This window comes from Callospermophilus lateralis, chromosome 3 (assembly GCF_048772815.1).
Source record: "Callospermophilus lateralis isolate mCalLat2 chromosome 3, mCalLat2.hap1, whole genome shotgun sequence".
In the NCBI taxonomy this organism is placed as follows: domain Eukaryota; kingdom Metazoa; phylum Chordata; class Mammalia; order Rodentia; family Sciuridae; genus Callospermophilus; species Callospermophilus lateralis.
In genome coordinates this window covers 119,963,468-119,985,763 of record NC_135307.1, presented here as the reverse complement: position 1 = coordinate 119,985,763, position 22,296 = coordinate 119,963,468, and the positions used below count along the sequence as shown (strand labels likewise).

Here is a 22,296-nt window from a genome sequence, read left to right as displayed (position 1 = left end):
CCAGAGAACCACTTGACAGTTTCTTTTAATGTTGAAACACATACTTAACCACATAATCCAGCAATCACACTGCTGAGTTTTTATCTGAAGAAATGAAAACTTTTGCTCACACCCATCCTACATGTGATGTATGTGACAGCTCTATTCATAATTGCCCCAAATTGGAAACAGCCTCAATGTGCTTCAACATCCATAGGATAAAGTACTGCTTGGCATATACACTCAGCAACCTGAATGAATCTCAAAGGTATTATGCTAACCAAAGAAAACAATCTCCAGAGGCTACATACTGTATGATTCCAGTTAAATAGCATTCTCAAAGACACTGAACAATAGTTATAGAAAGAAGGTAAGTGGTTCCCTGGGGTTGGAAGTGGAGGAGTTGAGGCTATAAGGAAATGGTAGGGGAAGTTCTTTTGGGTGACAGATCTTTCCTGTGTCCTGATAGTAGTGGTGGTTACACAGATCTATACCTGTTATAATTTGTAGAATTTAAAAAAAAATACTTATTTTTTAGTTGTAGGTGGACACTATATCTTTATTTCATTTTTATGCGGTGCTGAGGATCAAACCCAGTGCCTCATGCATGCTAGCAAGCACTCTACCACTGAGCCACAACTCCAGCCCATAATTCATAGATTATATATTTAAAATGTCATTTTATTGTATAGTAATTTAAAAAAATGGAATTTTTAAGTGTTCTCCATTGCACAAATATTCTGAGTGTCTACAACTTGCCAGGCACTGTGGGAAAGACAGTATGCCGGGCAGTGGGAGGGGGATCCATCAGCATGTGAGAGATACAGACCCAAACCAGCCATGATATGAAAGTGGAAAGTGGCCAGAGAGCCATGAAGTCCTGGACAAGAGGGCCATTCCTTTCAGGGATGGGGACCAAGGACAGCTGCTTGAAGGAGGAGCAGGAGCCATTCATTCATTCAACAAACATTTATTTCACACCTGCTGTGTGCCAAGCTCAGTCTCAGACCTGGAGCAAACCTGAAGGAGCAAACCCTGCTCTCATGGAGCCCACACTGGTGGTGAGACGTGGACCGTAAACGTGCTGCCAAATAACTGCACGTACTGAGGGGGGCTCGAGGATGGTGATAGGGTAACGTGGTCACTGGGGAGGCTGCTTTGAAATGGGAACAGTCTTTAGATGATAATGGAGCAGAGGACCATGGTAGCAGAGCCCTGATTGATGACACCATGGGAAGAGCTTGGGAAGCACAGGGGTGGGGAAGAAGGTTCAGTAGATGCAAAGGCTCTGAGTTGGGAAGGATCTAGAAGCATCTGGGAGACTGAAAGAAGGCTAGTGAGCCTGGAGGACAAGAGAGGATGGAGACAGCTGGGGGTGGAGAGATAGGCTGGGATGTGGGCAAGATGCCTGGCACATAGTAGGTGCTGTTAGTATGCCTGGTGCATGGAAGGAAGATAGGCTGGAATTAAACTGTATGAAGCCCCCTCCTGTTGGGCTTCCTCGGAGGCATTCAGAAGGGACAGCGCAGGACCCCATCCTTGCCCTCTGGCCGCTGTGGCTGCTTTGATGGATTGTTAGCTGATGGTCAGATGTTTATTTAGGGCCTCAACAGCTGTGACCCAGAAGGAAGCAGTGAACTGTCCACCTGGCTGCTCACATCATCTCACCCCACAGCCCAGGGTGCTCTTGGACATGATGGGAAGTCTAGGGCACCTCAGAAGGTGGGTGGGTCAGGAAGAGGGGAGGGAGGAAGAGCCCCACAGTGCCCAGGATGCATACAAGCACGAAAACCCACAGGAACAGCCGGTCAACCACCATGGCCACATATTTCCAGTCCTCAATGACCTGCAGATAGATAGAAGGGTTGGTTACAGGTGCAGAAAAACTGAGGTCCCTCCTTCCTCTAAGTCAGGTCCTCACCATCTGGTCAGAGACCCCAGTGGTCACAATGTGGGCTTGGAACCACATAATGGTATGGCAAGTCCTGAGTCCCAGGCTGGCCTCAATTGAGCAACTCTGTCACTCTCGGCATCCTCCAACCCCACCTGACCTGCCCACTAAGCATTGCAGAGCCACCAGGAACTTGGACAGGACAGGAAAGTTGGGAATGCAAGGGGTCATTAATACTGTCATCCCTCAGTATCCTCAGGGGATTGGTTATAAGATCCCCCTGTGGACACCCAAATCAGAGGATGCTTGAGCCCTTTATGTGAAACAGCATAGATTTTGCACATAGCCTATACACATCCTCCTGCAGACCTGCAGACTGTCATCTCTAGATTGCTTACGGTACCTAATATACTATAAAAGCTTTGCAAATAATTGTATTTTTTAGGGAATGGTGACAAGAAAATTAAGTCCGTAAAAATACAATTTTGCGGGGGGGGGGGGGGGGAATGTTTTTGACCCATGGTTGAATCCGTGGGTAGGTTTGGGGGAAAGCTGTATCACATATTGTAATTTGAAGACCAAATCTGGTTATAAATAAAGGGGGATGAGGCCTGAGGATCATGAAACTCCTTTCTCTCATTTTCACCCCAAATCCTCTGCCTGAGCCAGCTCTGCATAAAGAAGATTTGGGGCCCACCTACTTTAGTGGGGGCAGGGCAGTGGGTGCTAACAGAACACCTGGAAATCCTGCTGGTTAATTCGTTCAATTCCGTTCACAGCAGTGTCTGCTATTTCCTCTAATTAAGACTCAGCCTCCTCCTGCCTCATCATCTGGCTAGCTCTCTTGGGCTCACTCTGACTTGCTCTCTTGCTTTTCCTGTCTCTAGTCATCTCAGACCCACCTATGAGGTGTGACATTGATAGAAACCTGGCTGGCCTCCAGAGGTGCCCCACAGATGTTCCTGCTTCCTTGGCACAGGGGGAGATGCCCGGCATCCTGTTGTCCCTCCCCCATCCCCTGCCCTGGAAGAGCTCAGCAGAGGCTCTGGAGCTGGAAATACAGGCAGGCAGCAGCAGGCAAGCTGACGTCAGTGACCCAATTTGTTAGGGCCCCATCAATGGTGTGTGTCTACCCCTAGGATAATCCTGTGCCAAAGCAGCCCCCACACCCTCAACCAAACACACTGGCACCTGTCTCTAAGACGCAACAGCCACAGCACAGCTCTCCAATGGCGTGCTTCTTGGCATTCTTGGGTTTCTTTTGGATAACCCTAATTTCAAACAGCTTTTGTGTGTGTGTGTGTGTGATTCCCCCCCCCCCCTTTTTATATTTTTTTGTGCTATTTATAGTGACCAGTTAATCACCAGGGAGGGAGAAAATGTTGAAGATGAGACACTCTGCCCGGGCTAACTCAGGGACGGGCATGCCCTGGAACACAGACCCTGCCCCACTTGCACAAGAGAAAGTCAGTCAAGCAACAAGTCCACCATGTGTTCAGTGCAGGGCAAGGCACTGGGAGGGGCATGGCAGAGAGATCTGGGAATTGATCCCAGCTCTGCTCTGTGCCAGATGTGTGAACCAGGACAAGTTAAGAATGTCCCTGAGCCTCACTAGCCCCATTGTAAACTGGGGGTTCTAGTAAAAGCCACTTTGGGGATTCTTGGGAGGGGTGGAAGTAATTTATGTCGGCTTCTGGCAGAGCTCCTGATGTATGTATGGAGCTTAATGAACACTGGTGATTGTGTCAGCAGTGGGTCCTGCCTGGCTCCTCCCTCTAGGGGCTTGAAATTAAGGGGGGCTAGAAACAGCAGGAGGCCTGTGAGTGCCAATGGTGTGAGAGGCCTTTAGAAGGGAGAGTGGAGAATGGATGTCAGTTCAGCCAGCTGTGCAGGAGGCCAGGGCTCCACAACCTCCGATGTGTACTAGAACCACCAGGGATCTGGTTAAAACTGCAGGCTCCTGCATTCTTCTCCCAGGGACCATGGCTCAGTCAGAATGAGTTGCTTCAACTCTGTGGTCTGAAAAACTGCCCAGGTGGTTCTCATTTAGCCACCAGGGCCCCAGGCGGCAATTAAGGTTTGGGAGGCAATGCATTAGGTGATGGTGAACTCCTGAATGATTTTTTTTTAAACATATTTTTTTTTTTTTTAGTTATACATGGGCACAATATCTTTATTTTTGTTTACTTATTTTTATGTGGTGCTGAGGATGGAACCCAGGGTCTCACATGTGAGAGGTGAGTGCTCTATTGCTGAGCCACAACCCCAGCCCCCCTCCCCGAATGATTTTAAATTTTTAGAAGGCAAAATCCTGTAGAGCTGTGCTTCTCAAATTGAAATATGCCTAGAAAGTTCCTGGGATCTGGTGAAAATGCAGATTCAGGGAGGGAGGCCTGGGAGAGTCTGCATTTCTCAGCATGTTGCCGCTGCTGGTTCAAGGGCTGCACTCTGAGTAGCTGGGGTGCATAAGAATATCTCATGCCCTATATATGTTCCATTTGTTAGCAGTTCTCTTCTTTCCTTTGCACAGAGTGATTCTGGAGCTTTTTGGGGCCTGCACTTGTCAGTCTGTGCTAACTAATGGAATACCAGTGCTCTCCCTTGAGAATGCAGCTACTGAAAAGGGATTGCAGAAAGACAAGTACAAGGAGATGCCCTCTTTTACCAGCGCAGCTGCAAAGAGGGAGACATCACATAAAAACCCGCACAAAGAATCTCATCTGTGTTGAAATGAGAACATTCACACGGGTACGGAACTTGTTCTGCCTGGTGCATGTGAACATTTCTAACCATTACCGTCTCCTCCTGTATTCAAATTCCCCTTAGATGTGTTACTTGTTCAAAGGAGTCACTGGAGACACCCAAGCTCTGTGTTCTGTGAAAGTGAACTCACCCTCATTTCAGAAAGTCTATAATTCTAGCCACCCCACTTCATCATTTATTAGGCTGGTAGCAGCTTTTAATTGATGTTTCCGTACTCCTGGAAGATACAGTGCTAGTATGGAATCTTCACAAGTCTGCAGACAAGAACAGATGCCCCTGGTACCCCAGCCCACTTGTGCTCCCTAATGCTGCAGAGTCATTCCCAGCTCACTGCAGGTGCCTGCATCTCCTCCTTTCTCTGTCTAGGGCCTTCTCCTGCACCAGAGGTGCTTGCTCTAGCAAGCTGATGTAACTGGGAAGAGCAGGGAAGCTATTGTCCTGGAGTCACTGACAACCCACAGGGGATGGGAACCTCCCTCTAGGGCATCATTCTGAGGCTAGTTCCCCAGAGGGTCTCAGTCAGGACTGTGGGCACCCACAGCAGGATGCCGCTCATTAATACCCTACAGTGGTTTCCTCCTTCTCCTGCTTCCTCACTGTGCTCTCTGGGGTCACCTGTCAAATAAACTACCGGCGCTCAAACCCATCTCAGGATCTGCTTTTGAGGAACCCCAAAACAAACACAGGAAGATCATTGCTCCTTCTGTCTTCTTCCCTGTGCACGCAGCTATAATAAAACCCATTTCAGATGTGGATTCCGAGGAATTTGAGAGTCCTTATCTCATACGAATTAACTGCAAAAAAATGGCAGGGAACAGACATTGTTATCTGAGCCCCTTCTACTGGACATGTGGGCAGGGTTAGGGACTTACATTCTGGTCTTCATCGTCACTCTTCATGTGCTGGGCAATGAAGCTGACACCCTCCAAAGCCTCCTGCACATCCTGCCGGAACCTCCCAGAGGACCTCTGCCTGAAATCTCTGGGGATGCCTGCTGAGTGGGAGCCAGCTGGAGACTTGGGCGCCGCAGGGGCAGGGTTCATAAAGTACATGGAGTTCCCGTAGAGGTTAGAGGGACTGGCAGGGCCCACAGCAGAGGTGGCAGTGGCCTCAGTCTTAGTCAGGTACAACTGGGTGGGCAGGGGGGCCTTGGCCGGGCTGCTGTCAAGGCCAAGTCTCTTCATGAAGAGGAAGGTAGGCAGCTTGTGCAGGAAACAGCGCTTAACCCAGGGCGCCATGGTGTGGGTGCTGGGTGAGCGGTGGTGCACATTGAGCACACACACGGTAGTGACAATGGAGAAGGTGACCAGCACCATGGTGAACATGAGGTACTTGCCGATGAGTGGCACATCAAGGGAGGTGGGTGGCACAATCTTGGAGATGAGCAGCAGGAAGAAGGTGAGCGCCAGGAGTACAGAGATGCACAGCGTCATCTTCTCCCCACAGTCAGACGGCAGGTAGAAGACCAGGATGGCCAGTGACGTGATAAGCACGCAGGGGATGATGAGGTTGATGGTGTAGAAAAGCGGCTTTCGCTTGATGATGAAGTCATAGGTCACGTCCACATAGCTGGGGTCCTGTGGGTTCACTGTCCTTCGCCCTGGGAGGGCCACTATGTCCCACTCACCACTGGGAGTAAAGTCATCTAAACTGGCCGTGGGTGACTTAAGGAGCATGTCGATTTCCGTGTGGTCGTAGGTCCACGAGCGAAACTTGAGGGTGCAGTTCTGCTGGTCGAAGGGAAAATGCTTCACCTCGATCTTGCAGGCACTCTTGTAGATGGCAGGGGGCAGCCACATAATGCTGCCATTGGAGCGGACCACCACGTTGGTGTAGACAGACACCTCATAGGTCCCATCAGCACTGGGGGGAGGATAGGGCGTGGAGAACAACAAGAAACCCGCAGACAAGGCCAGCCTGTTCTCTGGGCTCCTGGAGGAGCTCTTGGGGATTATTCCCACTAATCACCCAGTCTCAGTAAATGGGGCCTGCTTTTCTTGACATCTGGGACACCAAGAGAGCCCCACCAGGATAGAGTCTGAAAGCTTCACTCGGAACAGCTCATTTAAGCCTCTCAATAGTCTATTGAGGTGGGCTTTTTTGTTACCCCACTTTATACATAGGAAAAACCAAGGCTCAGAGAAGTGACTTCTTTAAGGTCAGAAAGCTAGTAAACAATATAGCTGAGATTTGAACTCAGGTTTGTCTGTCCCTTGATAGAGTCTCCGGCCTTAAACTCCTGGGCTCAAGTGATTCTCTTGCCTCAGCCTCATGAGAAACTGGGACTACTGGTGCATGCCACTGTACCTGGCCAACCTAAGATATTTACACACTAATTTGGTGCCACCAAAACTCAATGCTGATAAAGCAACTGAGGCTCAAAAAGTCAGAATAGAGACAGGTAGAGTATGGGACTAGGGGTCAGGATGCTGTCCTGGTCCCAGCTGTGCAGAGTGACTCAGACAAGGCCCTTGCCTTGTCTGGGTCTTGCCCTCTCTGGGTCTCCAACTTCCTTCTGAGCTGAGGGCTCTGGCTCTAATCATCTCTATTTTTCTTCCAGTCTGGTGGCCTAGAGGTATGGCTGAAGTACAGATGAAATCTAGGGTTGAACTCAGACCTGAATAACCCCTCAAGGATGGGCCTGCAGCCCTGGCCCAACCCTCACGGGATCTTAGCCCACCCTCTGTCACTCACTTGTTGTACAGCACAATGTCAGGCAGCCAGACGCGCTTTGCAGGGATCCTCAGAATATTCACACCCTCGTAGTGGGAGCTGTTCCAGGCCAGGCGGTAGTCAGTCCACTCCTGAGCAGACAGGCAAGTCTCCATCACTTGTAGATCCATCACCACAAAAAGGCAGCCCTAGGGGAAACACCTCCTGGGCTGGGGACCTTGCAGGGCACTTACCTGTTTCAGCCAGACGTTGGTGGTCATGATCTGTTCTCGCTCATTCTGGGAAGGAAATGGGGCCATCAGTTGACCAGGAAGGAGGAGTCCTCACTAATGGGTCACGCTGTATTTCATAAAAGGCTCTGAGCTCCAGGCCTATGTGACCAACTGCTGTCCCAACATCTCATAAATGGCTCAGAGTTATTTCATACCCAGAACATCAGGGGTAAAGCTCATTATCTTTTCCCAAGCCTTGTTCCCTTTTGGAGTTATTAGTTTAGAGAATGGCACCTCCAGTCATTCATTCCATAAACCAGAAACTTGGAAGTTGTTCTCTGACACCCTCTTCTTTGATCCATCCAGAAGTCCTGTTGATTGCATCTCCTACATACATCTCAAATGTATCTGCTTCTTTCCATCTCTACTGCTACCATCATCAATCATTTGGACTAATGCAGTCACTTCCTAATAGGTCTTCTGGATCTGCTCTGGCCTGTCTTTAGTCTTTTCTCTGCAGGTTGGTCCCATTAGAATATCAACTTCTTAGACTATGTGATCTGATCAAACCCTCCTGCTTCCCCAGCTCATCTAAAATAAAAGCCAAAGGTGTGTGTGTACCAGGTCCTAATAATCTGCCTCTGACTCAGCCCCATTCATAACCTTGTATCTCAATATGGTCCCAGCTGCTCACTCCACTTCAGCTATGCTTGTCTCTTTGTCCCTGCCTTTATATACTCTGTTCCTTTTTCCTGAAAATCTATGCAGTGACTTCCTCACTTTCTTTAGATATTGGAAATGTCAAATGATCAGAGAAGTCCTCTCCAACCTTCCCACATAAAATAGCACCCATGTCCCTCTCCCCTTATCTTACCTTGTTTTTCTTCATAGAAACTTATAACCAGGGAACATTATCTTTTTGTGTATTGCCACCACCTCCCACTAGAATCCAAAAACCTTGAGGAAAGACAACAACCAGAAGGGCAACTGGTACGTGTCACCTACCTGATAAGTATTTTCTGAATGAGTGTATGAATCCTACCATCATAATCCAGGCCACCCTTATTCATCTCTTTCCTGGACCACTGCAAGACCCTCCTAGCTGGTCTGTGACTACTTTGTACACCATCACTGCACACACTCACTCAGCTATATTTTCCTTTACAGCCAGAATGAAAATTTCCAAACTTCCTGCCATTTTCCACTCAATCACTTCTGTGACTTCCCTTACATACAGAATAAAAATCTAATCCCTCTATAGGGTTTACAGGATTTTTTCAACTTCCCCAGCCTCATTCACCTTCCTGTGTTTCTTTAGTCTGTTCTCCAGCCCTGCTGGGCTTCCTTAGTTCTCTGAATGTATCTTGTGCTCTCAGTTTGCACCATTTTCCTGCCTTCTCTTCATCAAGTTAACTTCCATGTCCTGATTTCAGCTTGGTGATCGTTTCTTCAAGGAACCTGCCCTAAACCCTTAACTGGGTAAGCCTATTAATATGACAAAGCTAAACTGCCAGGAACAGAGAACCAGAGAAACATAGGCTTAAATAAAATAGAAGTTTATGTCCTTCTCATGCAACATTTTGGACATAAATGGTGGTTCTGCTCTACAAAATCCTCAGATACTCAGGTTCCTTCCACCTTTCTTTTCTATTACACCAAGAGTGTGACCCCCATCTGCATGGTTCAAGATGTTGGAATACCAAACACAACATCCACATTCTTGGTTATTAGGAGCAGGGAAAAAAGGGATGGATACATGCCCCCTGTCTCATTTTGATTAGAGTATTTAGGCCATTTATATTTAATATAGTTACTGATATAGAGATGGCCCCCCAATTTTTTAAAATATTTATCTTTTAGTTATAATTGGACACAATCCTTCCTTCCTTCCTTCCTTCCTTCCTTCCTTCCTTCCTTCCTTCCTTCCTCCTTCCTTCCTTCCTTCCTTCCTTCCTTCCTTCCTTCCTTCCTTCCTTCCTTTCTTTCTTCCTTTCTTTCCTGAGGACTGAACCCAGGGCCTTGCACATGCTAGGTAAGCACTCTACCACTGAACCACAATCCGGCCCAATTTTTTTTCCAGCCCAATTTAAAATATATATTTTTAGTTGTAAATGAACACAATACCTTTATTGATTGATTGATTGATGTGGTACTGAGGTTTGAACCCAATGCCTCACAAATACTAAATAAGCACTCTACCACTGAGCTACAACTCCAGCCTGGCCCCCAACTTTTGATGGTTCAACTTGTGATTTCTTTTTTTTAACTTTACAATAGTTTATCAGGGTAGTAAATACCTTTTGTTACTTATAGTGGGTTTATTGGTACATAACTCCATCTCAGGTTGAGGAGCATCTGTATTTGAGTTTAAACCTATCATCTATTTCTTTTGTGTTTACTCTTTCTGTTGACTTGTTTTGGAATCTTTTATTATTCCATTTCTCCCTACCTTCATGTGACCCTTTCCTTAGTAGTTACCCTAGAGATTATACTATACATATTTGATGTTATAATCTAATATAAATTAGTACTTTTACCACTTCCAGAAAAAGGCAAGGACTTTAAAACCTTTCAACTCCATCTACTCACTTCAGACTTTTGGGCTACTCTTCTCATATATTGAATTCTATGTAAATTAAAACATTGCAAGATGTTTTTATTGTATTATAGCATCAATGTCAACTTAAATTCACCCATCCAGTTACCCTTTTTGTTGTGCTTCATTCTTGCTCAATCTGGGATCATTTTCCTAGTTGCAAAAGAACAACCTTTAGCATTTCCTTTAATATTAAATCTTCTGGTGTTAAATTATCTATTTTTTATTTTTAGTCTGAAAATGTCATCATTTCACCTTAATTTTTGAAAGAGTCCTTCAAAATCCTTATCTAATTCTAGGGTTTGTAGGTTTTTCCCTGGCTGTAACACTTTCAAAATGCCATCCAATGTTCTGACTTCCATATTCAGCAGTTAATTTTATTGTTGTTCTTATCTTTTTGCTTTGTTTTCTTCTTTCTTTTCCTGGATGCTCTTAAGATTTTCTGTCTTTGGTTGTCAGGAATTTGAATATGATGTATTTGGGTATGGGTTTCGTTTTGTTTTGTTGTCTCTCATGGGGTCTCATAGAGCCTCTTGAATCTGTAAGTTCTTATCCTTGTTCAGTTTTGGAAAGTTCTCAGTCAATATCACTTCAATTATTGCTTCTGTCTTATTATTTATCTCCATTTCTTCTGGGACTCCAAATATACATTAGCCTTGTTTAAATAGTATAACTATCTATCTCCTACTTTGTATTTTCATTCATTCTTCTCCTTGGTTTGTCTTCCAGTTCACTAATTTTCTCTTCTGCTATGACCAATCTGCTATGAAACCCACCCAATGATTTTTTTTTTCCCAATGAGTTTTAAATTATAGTCTTTGTATGTTTTTGGCTTTAGAATTTACCTTTTCCCCCCCTTTTTATAATAACCAGTTCCCTGGAGAAATTCTCCATCTTCATAATTTTCTTGAGCATGTCTACCACTGAGCTATACCTTGGGCTCATTTTCTTAGCCTCTTAGCCTTACACTGCTTACCAACCATCAAAGGTAAGGTAAAGCATCACAGACTGTCAGGTTCGCCTCCTGGAACCTGGACACTCAAACACATGTATATTTCTTCCTTTGGCATTTATTTTTCTCCGTCTTTTCTAATTGTCCTTCTAGAAAGGCTAATCTGCAACAAGCAATTCTGCCATCACTGAAAGTCAAAAACCTTCATCTGTCTTAAAAACCTCTTTTTTGAGTTGAGATATAATTCACACACAGTGAAATATGCTGATCTTAAATGCACTGTTTGATCAGTTTTAACAAATGCATTACCCATGTAATCCACCTCATTTCTATCATCAAGAAAGTTTTCTTGTGCTTTAGTCCTGCCTCTCACTCCCCTTCACTTCCCCTGAATGTGCCCGAGGACATTGGTTGAGGACCCTAGTCTACCCTGCAAAGAGCTACTTGGACCTGTCTTACTTAGCACAAACTCCTCACCTTTCCCTAGAACTTTCTGTCTTTAAACTAGTTGTGCCTCCCTCCTCAAAAAAAAAAAATAAAAATAAAAATAAAAAATAAAGAAAACAAAAAAGAATAAATCCTGGAAAAAGAAAGACCCCCCCCCAAAAAAAAAACCCCATAAATATTTCCTTTATGTACAAGCCTTTGGGAATACAACAGCTCACAGTGGTACCTGGAGGGGCAGGAGCTGGAGGCTGTGTCCCCTCCCCTTACTGGTAGCCTCTATCACTCTACAAGGCCTGCAGAGCAGATCTGGCAGGGGCAGCATGAGCCTGGAAGCTTGATCAGGGCGGCCTGCCTGCTTGCCCTCACCAGAGCAGCAGCTGCACAGCAGTGCCTGGGGCTCACCCTATTAAGCAAAAAGGAGTTGGCTGGACAATAACACTCAGACTGGCTGTGGGACACGGAGAGGAACAGGTAGTCAAGAGTTCCATCCTGCCCAGTCCTCCCCATCTCCTGACTGTGCTACCTCCTAGGGGATGGGGCCAGATGTTCATTTGGCCCAAGCCTTTTCGGGCCCTATAGTTTTGAGAGGCTAGGTTTGTGGTGGCCAATGGTGTTGGAGAGAGGTGGTAAGAAGGAGAAGGAATGGATACTGTTGGATAGGCAGAATAACTTCTTACATTCTGTAGCACAGCAGGACAAATATGGTTGACAACAATTAATTGAATATTTGTTTGTTCTTTTCCTTATTCTGTCTGTCTGTCTCTCTCTTTCTCTCCCCACCCCCTCTCTTTGGAATCTGAGCATTGAACCAGGGTCTTGTGTGTACTAGGCAAGTGCTATACCACTGAGCTACATCCCCAGCCCTGAATATTTCAAAATAATCAATAAAGAAGATTTTGAGTGTTCCCAACACAAAGGAATGATGTATGTCTGAGACAATAAGTCCATTACCTTGATCTGATCATTACACATTGTACACATGTATTAAAATGTTACACTGTACTCCATAAATTTGTACAACCACTGAGTCAAATATATATTAAATACACTTTTGAAAAAACAGAAAGAAAAATGATGAAAATCTGGAACCTTGCCCAGAAATCTGAGCAATGCCAGAAACCAAACTCTAGTCCCTTGACTCCCAGCTCTGCACTGAAGGGCCACTCCTTTCCCTGAGACCTGGCAGGGGCCTCTGAAAACCCACCCTGTGCTTCTCCTGAGACTTGAGCCCCAGCTGCCTCTGCACCTACCACGCTGATGAGCTGGGCCAGGGTGAGCTGCAGCTGGATGGAGATGAGCTGCGAGGAACTGGTGGCTGGCCGGATCAGGTTGTTGTAGCGGGTTTTGTTCAGAAGGTCATCCATCAGCTTCTCCTCAGCATTGGCCATACGACAGTCCCCTGGGAAATGGCATAGTCAGACCCACCGAGCCCTCGTCCAGTCAACCCCCACTTCAGTTAGGGCAGTGAAGGGTAGAGCTGTGAGCCTGGAGAGTAGGGTGCCCTTGGTGCCTACTGATGGCGATAAGAGCACGGCAGGCCTGCCTCTTCTTGGGGACTTCAAACTAAACAGTCAAGCCAGAGCTCACCTCTCTCCTCCCATGCCATACCACTTTGTCCTTCTGTTTCCTCTAGCAATGAATGGCATCCCATGCACCATACATCCAGTCCCAAACCTGGACATCCTCTCCTCCCTTGGTTTATTCAAGTGGCCATCTAGGCCAGTCTAGTCTACTTTCCAAGACCCCCAGTCTGTCCTTCCATCTCCCACACACTCCAGCAGCCAAGGCCCTAGCTTACCTCCCCTGCTCTGAACTCTTCCAGTAGCCTCCTTGCTGGTCCCACCTGCCTCTGCCATCCATGTGTCCTGTAGTGCCAGGGTGATCTTCAGATTGCACACTGGCTCAGGGTTCTTCCTTACCCACAACCTCTCATAATTGAAGGCAGAGTTAAGACCCAAATATTTCAACTTGGCCTTCAAGGCCTTTTGCTCCTAGCACTGACTTATCTTTCTCAACCTCATGTCCTCTTGCCTGTTCACCTTGATGCTAGACACTCTATACTCTGGCCATACCTACAGCTTGCTTCCCCCGTCGTGGTCTTCACGGACTCTCTCCTTGTTTTTTGAGCACAATTATTTCTTCTGACAGGATTGCCTCAAGCCCACCAGCTATCTAGGTGTCTAGCCTGTGCCAGGTCCTGTGCTACTGTGCTATGTGCTGGGGATAATGGCAAACAGAACCTATAAACAGACTTGGGAGGCTAAGGCAGGAGAATTGCAAGTTTGAGGCCACCCTTGGTGACTTAGTGAGACCCTGTCTCAAAATAAAATAAAAAGGACTAGGGATGTAGTTCAGTCATAGAGTGCTCACCTAGAATGTGTAAGGCCCTGGGTTTCACACCTTACCACAAACTCAAAGCAAAAATACCCAAAACAGATATGGTTCCTGCTCTCAGCATACAGTACAAGGGAGGAGCATTATGACTCAAATATGGGTTTGCACACAGAATTGGGTGCACAGCAGTGTTTCCCCTAAGAAGAAAAGGAGAGGGATAGCCTGGATTCAGACTTAGATCTACAGAACACTAAGTCCCTTTGAGACACCAAATGAAGTGTTCCAGTTGGCAGGTGGCTCCTGGCATCAAGCTGAAAGGAGAGGCCTTGGCTCAGAGCCACATCCAGCTCTCAGTGTTAGTGTAGCCTCTTGCAGGGAGTCAGAGCTAGCCATTACCCTGCTCCCCAGCAAGTCCCCAGGTCTACCCCCAGATCACACCTCAGATCTCTTGCCAAGTGGTATTTCAATCTTTGTTTCATCTCCCTCACGCATCTGGGAATGAATGTGAGTTCAAGGTCTTGAGCTTGTACTAGTTGTCTTCAGGAAGGATGCATCAGGTATGGTGGAGGGGGCAGTTGGAAAGAGGCAGACTCAGAAGAAGGTCAAGGACGTGTGAACAAGATTACCCAGGAGCAGGAAAAGAGATGAGAGTGGACAGAGGAAACAGTGTTGTGGCAGGAGAGCAGACGGAGTAGGGGGTGGGGGATAAAGGAATAGGGAGGGGGTGGCGATGCTGGCGAGGGGCTGCCTGGCTCACCAGGCCAGGGGTGTGATTTCATCCTCCCCCACTACCAGCCACTCACTAAGTCTGACCAAATCCCTTCCTCTTTGGACGGGGCCAGGGGTCCCAGAGCATGGATCACCCCAGTCAAGCAGGTCTGAGGTGGGCTCCTGGGTGAGTGCTGGGCTGGACACATGGTCATGAGAAGCAGCTGCCACCCTGCCTACTCCATGCACTTTCCAATTCGCTGCCTATCTGGAGCAGATGCAATATTTAGTGCCTTGTGAAAGATGCTCCCAGCGCACCTGCTGCCTGCTGTCCCTCCCCGAGACTACCCTGGGTTCACCTGATGGGGGTCCTGTAGATGCCTGGCCTAGATTCTTAACACTGCTTCTCAAGGCTGGGATCCCCTCTCCCAGAGGCCAGCTGCTGGAATACTGGGTCAGGAAAGGCACTCTGTATCTCCAGCCTACACGTAGGTCCCTCCCAGAGTCCTTCTTTAGTACACCTATTTCAGCTGACCCCTCATTTCATAGTAAAGGGAATGACTTTCCCAGAACCATCTGGCATGTCTGGGGCAACTCTGTGGTCAGAATCTGCAGTTCCCAGGCTTCGACCTTGCAATACTATGGGAGGCTGGATTCTGCATCTCTGTAGCCCCAGGAAGCTGGTTCCCTGGGGGTCTTCAGAGTCTAGGATTGCTGCGTAGCCGTGGGGCTTCATGATTCAGCTATAAATGTGCCTGATGAACTCAGCTTGCTCACCTGTGACCTGTCCTGCCTCTGAGGCATTCAACTAACCTGAGGGACCCTTCCCCATCTTGAGGACCAGCAATGGGCTCCATAGTTAAAAGTCCCAAGAACCTTAGACTGTTTACCCAACCTTGTATTTTTCAACTGGGGAAACTGAGATCAAAGAAGGAAGGAATTTATTCAAGGACCCCAGCAAGTCAGACCAGAGTCAGGTCAAGGAGTCTCTTTCAAATAAAGACTCTCCCTTGACCCTGTGACTTTATGACTTGGCTTGTGGGGTGGTTTTTTGTTTGTTTGTTTGTTTTTGTTTTTTTACTGAGGTTTTAACTTGGGGTGCTTTACCATTAAGCTACATTTCCCAATCCTTTTTATTTTTTATTTAGAGATAGGATCTCACTAAGTTGTTCAGGGTCTCACTAAGTTGCTGATTCTGGCTCAGCCTCCTGAATCACTGGGATTATAGGAAGGCACAACCATGGAAGTTTCCTTAGGGGGTGAAGTTAACCAGGGGTTAGGGTTAGGGTTAGGGTTAGGGTTAGGGTTAGTTAACCAGGGGTTAACTTCACCCCCTAAGGAAACTGCCCTGTCAGAGGCCATAATTGGTATTGTTTGATTACGGGGTGGGGGTAGTGTCCACACCTGCACCTGTGTTTGTATTTATGAGTGTGTCTGTATGCATGTGTGTGCACACACCTGCACGCACACGAAGGGGTAATAATGATCAGCCCTATGGGCTGGAATGCACAGTTCCTAAAAAGTAGAGGGGGGTGCACCAGAACATCACAATTAGTCTTTCCAATCTGCTGCCTAATGCTTGCAAGGCCTGCTGGGTTAAAAAGACAAGGAACAGAACTTTCACCCCCCCCCCCCACACACACACCCAGGTGTGGGTCAGAACAGGTAAAAGCTCTTGGGCACAACTGGGATTACATCTCATACTGCCTGCTTACATAGTGAAACAGAAGCCACCACTAGGGGTCAGCCATCACCCAGTGATTCTGATGAGGAGTGGTCCTCAGCTTCTGCCCAGGGGTTTGCCTCTGGAAGCTGTCTTTGAAAAAACAGCTCCCCCAAATAAAGGGCCTAACAATCTAACAGGCAGCTATAGCTGAAATTCTAAATTGTGTGTGTGTCCAGTCTGAAAAAGCACATCTGATCTAAAAATGAAGTGACATAGCTATTATTTTGGAATACAACTACAGAAAGTAAGGGTAACAATGTTACTGGCAAGTAGGCACCTGCAAGGCAGGAATTATCAGTTGGAGTGTGTGTCCCTCACTGAGGAAGGGCACACAAGAGTTTGTCAAAAGGCAACTGTGGATTTTTTTTAAAAGTTGAGAGTTGATCTTTTACAAGAAGCTTATCATACACTATCAGTGCTTCTCCAACCACATGAATCACCTGGATGTATGAATCACCTGGATGTACAAAAGCAGATTCCCAGGTTGTTTCCAAAGATTTTGATCTCTTGAGCCTGGGATGGGGCCCAAGAATCTGTATTGGGCAATTCAGGCTGTCTCCCAGAATCACACTTGAGAAATACTACAACTGCCCCACATAGGATATATCATCTCCATAGAATAGATAGGGAAATTGAGGCCCAAAGAGGGGGAAAAGATTGGTACAGGGTCACCCAGCAAGTGTTGGCAAAGCCACGATGCACACATTGCTTGTGCCCTCCGCTTTCCCATAGGAACCTTACATGATCCCTCTACTCCTGCCTTCATAACTTCCCGTGCTCGGTCTCTCTGTCTGAGGAAGATGTAGCCGTAGGCTTCTGGGCTGACTGGGGCCCAGGGACAAGTTTGGGACAGAGTACAGGAGCTGAAAGTGTCCTTGGAACTCTGGTGGGACAACTGAGGCCCAGAGAAGACAATCCTCAAACGTCTGAACTCTGCCTGGAGAGGGGTCGAAGGGTGGACTAGGTCTCCTTTCCAAGTGTCAGAGATGAGATCGCAGGCCTCTGAGTGAAGGCTCCACTTCACCAGCCTGGCCCTCAGCCAAGCCAGAGTTGGGGACCGGAGGTGGTGATGGCATAAAATGTGTTTTCTGGGAGATCCGCCCCCAAAGTGCAATCAAGGCCAGTCCTTTTCCCGCTTGGCTGTTTCTCCAGCGCTAAAGGTGTCGGGGGAGACAGAGCAGCGGACTTGATCCAGGGATTTTACAGCGCCGGGTTGCAGGCTTCTTCTTTGCGCTCATTCTTCACGAAAGTCACCTCTTAGGTAAAAAGGGCCTTGACCCTGTCCAGACTGGGAGTCGCTGCCCCCAGCTTCCCTTTGCGCTGGGGCTGAGCAGAGCTGTCTATAGAGGCGGGACTACCGAGCTCGGATGCCTAACCCAAAGACACTCGCCACTGGAGAGTGGCCCGGGTGCAAAGGGAAAGGTGGCCCCCACTCCAAACCTCGCAGACCCACCCAGGCCCGCCCCTACTGCCCCTGCAAGCGGGCTCAGCCCCGCCCACACCCCCATTTGGCCGGGACACCCTGGGGCCACTCCCCCAGTCCACCCCCCACCCACTCTCAGGGCATCCTCCGTTTCCTCCCCTGTGGCCAGTCCAGCCCCGCTTAGCCTGACCCAGGCTCCTCTCCCTTTTTGCCCCCAAACAACTCACCGCGCTTGCAAAGGACGACCAGGGAGAAGAGGACTAGCTGGTGCGCGCTCCTCATGGCGGGCGGGGGCCGTGGTGGCAGCCGCTGAGCGCTCAGCTGTGGGGTCACCCAGGCACAGCTAGCAGGCGAGTGTGCGCTGATTCTGGTCCCAGAGGTATGACGCGCGAGAGGAGCGGGCACTAAGACCCGGAGGACAGCCTCGCGCGCCCCGCGTGGGCAGCAGTATGAGCCCCGCCCACGCGTGGATGAGGCGGGACTGGGCAGGAGAGAGTCCGGGCTGGGCGAGCTGACCAGACCTGGTCACCGTGGGTCGTCAATGGCTGTCCTGGGTACTTTCTGACACTGAGGGTCTGGAACTTTGGGAGGGTGCACTAGTTTAGGGTTCCCCTACCCAGCTTTGGGATGGGATGGAAGCAGAATTGAAGGGAGAGGATGGGGCTAGGGTGGGCTAGCCGCCTCTTCCTCCCATGGACCTTACAACCTCTGCCGACTAGAGGCAGCTCAAGGGAACAAACACACCCCTCCATTGGCCAGCTGGCCCTAGCTAAGTTTTGGAATCAGTAGCCTTCCTTTAGGGTTTGGGGAACAAGCCAGGCTAGGTGCCAAAGCAAGAGCAGTCCTGCCTCTGCACTTGGCCTAGCCGTGCCTCAGTACAAGATCCAAAAGGGTCTGTGGCCACTTCCTGTAGCCCATGACACTCTTGCTCCTTCCAGCCCCCCACCTCCTTCCCCATCTGAGCCCCAAGAGGCAGATCTTAACAACTGGAGGAACAAGGTGGGAAGGGTAGGGTCTTAGGGAGAGATCACGTAAAAAAGGCAGCTTTGTCACCTTCTCTCAGGCCTCTCAGTTTTGCTTTCAAATTGTTTCCCCCAGTGGCTTTTTGTTGTAACCTGACGTGTTGGCATATGATCGTTAAAAAAAAAAAAAAAAAAAAGCAACAAACAAACAAACAAAAAACCCCAGCATTGAAATGGAGCTGACTTCCCCTAGAGGATAGTTTGGAGAATTTAGGTTTGAATGCAACCTCTCTTCTCCAAAGTGCAGCAATAATAGGTGAGATATATAAAGTAAATCAAAAAGACATAACTAGGCTGCAAATAAGATCATCATCTCCATGAACCAAAACCAGAAAAGAGATGGAGTGTTCAGAGGCCGAAGCCTGGGACCAGCTAAGCTTTGGAAACCAAAGGTGGTGGTGTCAGGTCCTTGGGATAAAGGAGGACTAGCAGACACTGGCTAGAATTGGCTAGAATTTGGGAGCTTGAGTGTATGTTAATCCCTGAAAGGTTCTTGGGAGGAGGGAAGCCTGCTGCTAATTGGTTGTCTGTAGCCCTGGCTTCCTAGGATATATATTATCCCCTAACATACCACAGGACAGGAGTTTAAGAATGCCATAAAACCTGGAGGAAACTGCAAAACTAGGTGTTAGGTGGAAGGGGAGGGAGAGAGGGAGAAAGAGAAAATGTAATATCCATTCATAGCTTATTCTAGTGCCAGAAAATAAGGAACATGCTCAGAAAATAATGGAGGTGTGTCAAAGGGACACAGAAACTGCCTTAATGGGGACTCATTGATCATATCAGGGACAACTTGAGCATTAAAAAAAGCAGAGATGAGTTATAACTCATTGAATAAAATAAGAACCTTCGAATACATACCGAAGCAAATAAATAGCCAAAGGTTTAATAAGAAATGGGATACTTAATAGTTTCAATGTACCTCCCTGCAAAATGCTTAAAACGTGAAAAAAAGAGTTAATTGTGGTAGACTGAATTACGCTCCCTGCATTGATGTCTACATCCTGACCCCAGAACCTGGGAATGTTTCCTTAAACAGCAAAAGGGATTTTTTGGAAAGGGAACGAGAGGTGAAGATAGAAGGTGACACTGGAGTGAAGTGGCCATGAGCCAAGGAATCCCAAGGAAGCCTCTAGAAGCTAGAAGAGGCAAGGAATGGATTGTCACCCAGAACCTCTAGAATGAACCAGCCCTGCCATATGACCATTTTTAGCTCTAAAGTCATTTAGACTAGACTGACTTTAGACTTTGGATCTCCAGACTCCTTGAGAAAAAATTCAAGTTGTTTTAAGTCACTACATTTGTGGTAACTTATTACAGCAATATTAGGAAACTAATATACCCACTTAACCAAGTGAGTATAATTAACATCACCAGAAATGGGGCAAATAAAATCTGGGAACCACCTGAAAGGATGCAACAGGAAGGATACAGAATCACTTTTGTGAAGTTCCTGCCAAAGATGTATGACTTCAATCTAGTCATGAGGATAAATCAGATAAACCCAGATAAAGAGATGTTCTACAAAATAATTTGTTATTTTCAAAAGTGTGAAGGTTAAAAAAAAAAAAAACTACAGAAAGACTGAGGAACTTTTCTTGATCGAAGGAGACCAAAAAGATATCCAAATTAAATACAGCATGTGATAATGAAAGGGATCCTTTTGCTATACAGAACACTACTGCACAACTACCAACCCTGAATGGAAGCTGAGGATTAGATATATCACTGGTAATTTCCTGGTATTGAAGATTCTTTTGGCTATCTTTGTATGAATATCTTTGTTTGTAAGTAATGCACACTGAAGTATTCAGAGGTGATAGCACATCCTGTTGTAAATGTACTTCCAAATGATGTAGGAGAATAAAGTGGTGTGGCACTTGCTATTTTTTCTATAAACTTGAGATTTAAAAGAAAAAAGAAAAATAAGTCTAAAAACTGAGATTTGAAAATATATGAAAAAAATCGAAGGCCAAAAAAGATAGCAATAGAATAAAGAAACCAGTGAATTCGTTTTAGATGAAATATTACTGTAGGACACACAATAAAAGTGCATTATAGCCAGGCATTGTGGTGCACACCTGTAATCCCAGCATTTGGGAAGCTAGTCAGGAAGATCTTAAGGTCAAAACCAGCCTCAGCAATGGCAAGGTGCTAAGCAACTCAGAGACCCTGTCTCTAAATAAAATACAAAATAGGTCTGGGGATGTGGCTCAGTGATTGAGTGCCCCTGGATTCAATTCCTCGACCTCCCTGCCAAAAGTGCATTATAGAACAATCTGTCTTATGGGTATTTAATACAAGGATATGGCATAAAGCAGTGGTGTGCATGGCCTCTGGAGCCAGGCAATCTGGATTTGTATCCTGGGGCCATTGTTTATCTTCTCTGTGACCTTCAGAAGGTAACTTGATTCTCTGTGCCTTAATACCTTCATATTTGGGGAAAAACAACCATAACAGTAAACCTTCTAGGATGAAATGAAAATAATTCATAGAAATCACCTTAGTGGGGCCTGGAACAAATAAAACTTAATAAATGCTAGCTATTATTACCTATTATGAACAGTAGATTCTAATATTCTAAATAAAATAATACCAAGAGGAATATAGCAGCTCACACACCAAAAGTAATACATCATGGCAAATATGTTTTATCCTAAGAATATAAGTGTGAGTCAACATCAGATAATTCATTAATGTAATATACTGTCTTAACAAATTACTTATTAATGCAAATCAGCTCGCTTAACCTAATAAACCTGTAACAATTATCATACTTAATGGTAAAACTTTAGAAGCAATTTCCATCAAAGTCAGGACTTAGGCAAGGATGCCCTCTATCACTGCTTTTATTCAACATTGCACTGGAGGTCCTATGAATGAAATTGCCATTTCTTTAGGTCACAAACTGCTCAACATCAGCAATTTATATGTTTATACCTATAATAGAAGGAAATAAAGGTAATATAATTTAATAATTGGAAAGGAAAATTACCCATATTTGTAGACAATACGATTGTCTATGTAGTAAATCCATCAAATCAATCATTCCAGAAATAAATTGTTAGGACTAGGACTAGTAAGAGAGCAAGGTTGCAGAATTCAAGATCAACTTAAAAATGTTAGCATTCCTATACATTAGTAATGACAAATTAGAAGATGTAATAGAAAAATATTCAATTCATAAGAGCAACAAAAACCTGAGAGTATATTTATCAAAAGATAAAATAGACTTTTCAATAATGCTATGGTCTGAATATGTCCCCCATATTCATGTATGGAATCTTAATTGTCACTGGGCATTGTGGCACATGCCTGTAATCCCAGTGGATCAGGAGGCTGAAGCAGGAGGTTCAAAGCCTGCCTCAGCAATTTAGCGAGGCTCTAAGCAACTCTGTGAGACCCTGTCTCCAAATAAAATACAAAAAAAGGGCTGGGGATGTGGCTCAGTGGATGAGTGACCTTGAGTTCAATCCCTGGTACCAAAAAAGAAAAAAGAAATGTAACTGTGACAATATTAAGAGGTGAGACATTTAGGAAATGATGAAGTAATGAAGGCAGAGCCTTCAT

The 22,296-nt window shown here is 46.3% G+C and overlaps 1 protein-coding gene across 1 annotated transcript; it reads right to left on the bottom strand.

Annotated features, from left to right (window-relative positions):
• Positions 1 to 1,684: 1,684 nt before the first annotated feature.
• Positions 1,685 to 17,986, bottom strand: Chrnb4 (cholinergic receptor nicotinic beta 4 subunit). The gene is made up of 6 exons (XM_076848710.1): positions 17,932 to 17,986; positions 12,764 to 12,912; positions 7,540 to 7,584; positions 7,328 to 7,437; positions 5,506 to 6,496; positions 1,685 to 1,825 (listed from the first exon to the last, which is right to left on the bottom strand). The coding sequence occupies exons 1-6, from the start codon at positions 17,984 to 17,986 to the stop codon at positions 1,685 to 1,687; spliced, it is 1,491 nt and encodes a 496-aa protein (XP_076704825.1).
• Positions 17,987 to 22,296: the final 4,310 nt, after the last annotated feature.

Bases quoted from the DNA above. Each gene is read 5' to 3' on its own strand.
- Chrnb4 (XM_076848710.1), bottom strand. From the start codon at position 17,986: ATGAGGAGCGCGCACCAGCTAGTCCTCTTCTCCCTGGTCGTCCTTTGC. The intron at 12,913-17,931 runs GTGAGTTGTTTG...GCCATTTCCCAG, and splicing joins GGTCGTCCTTTGCAAGCGCG to GGGACTGTCGTATGGCCAAT. The intron at 7,585-12,763 runs GTAGGTGCAGAG...TTTCCTTCCCAG, and splicing joins TGGCCCAGCTCATCAGCGTG to AATGAGCGAGAACAGATCAT.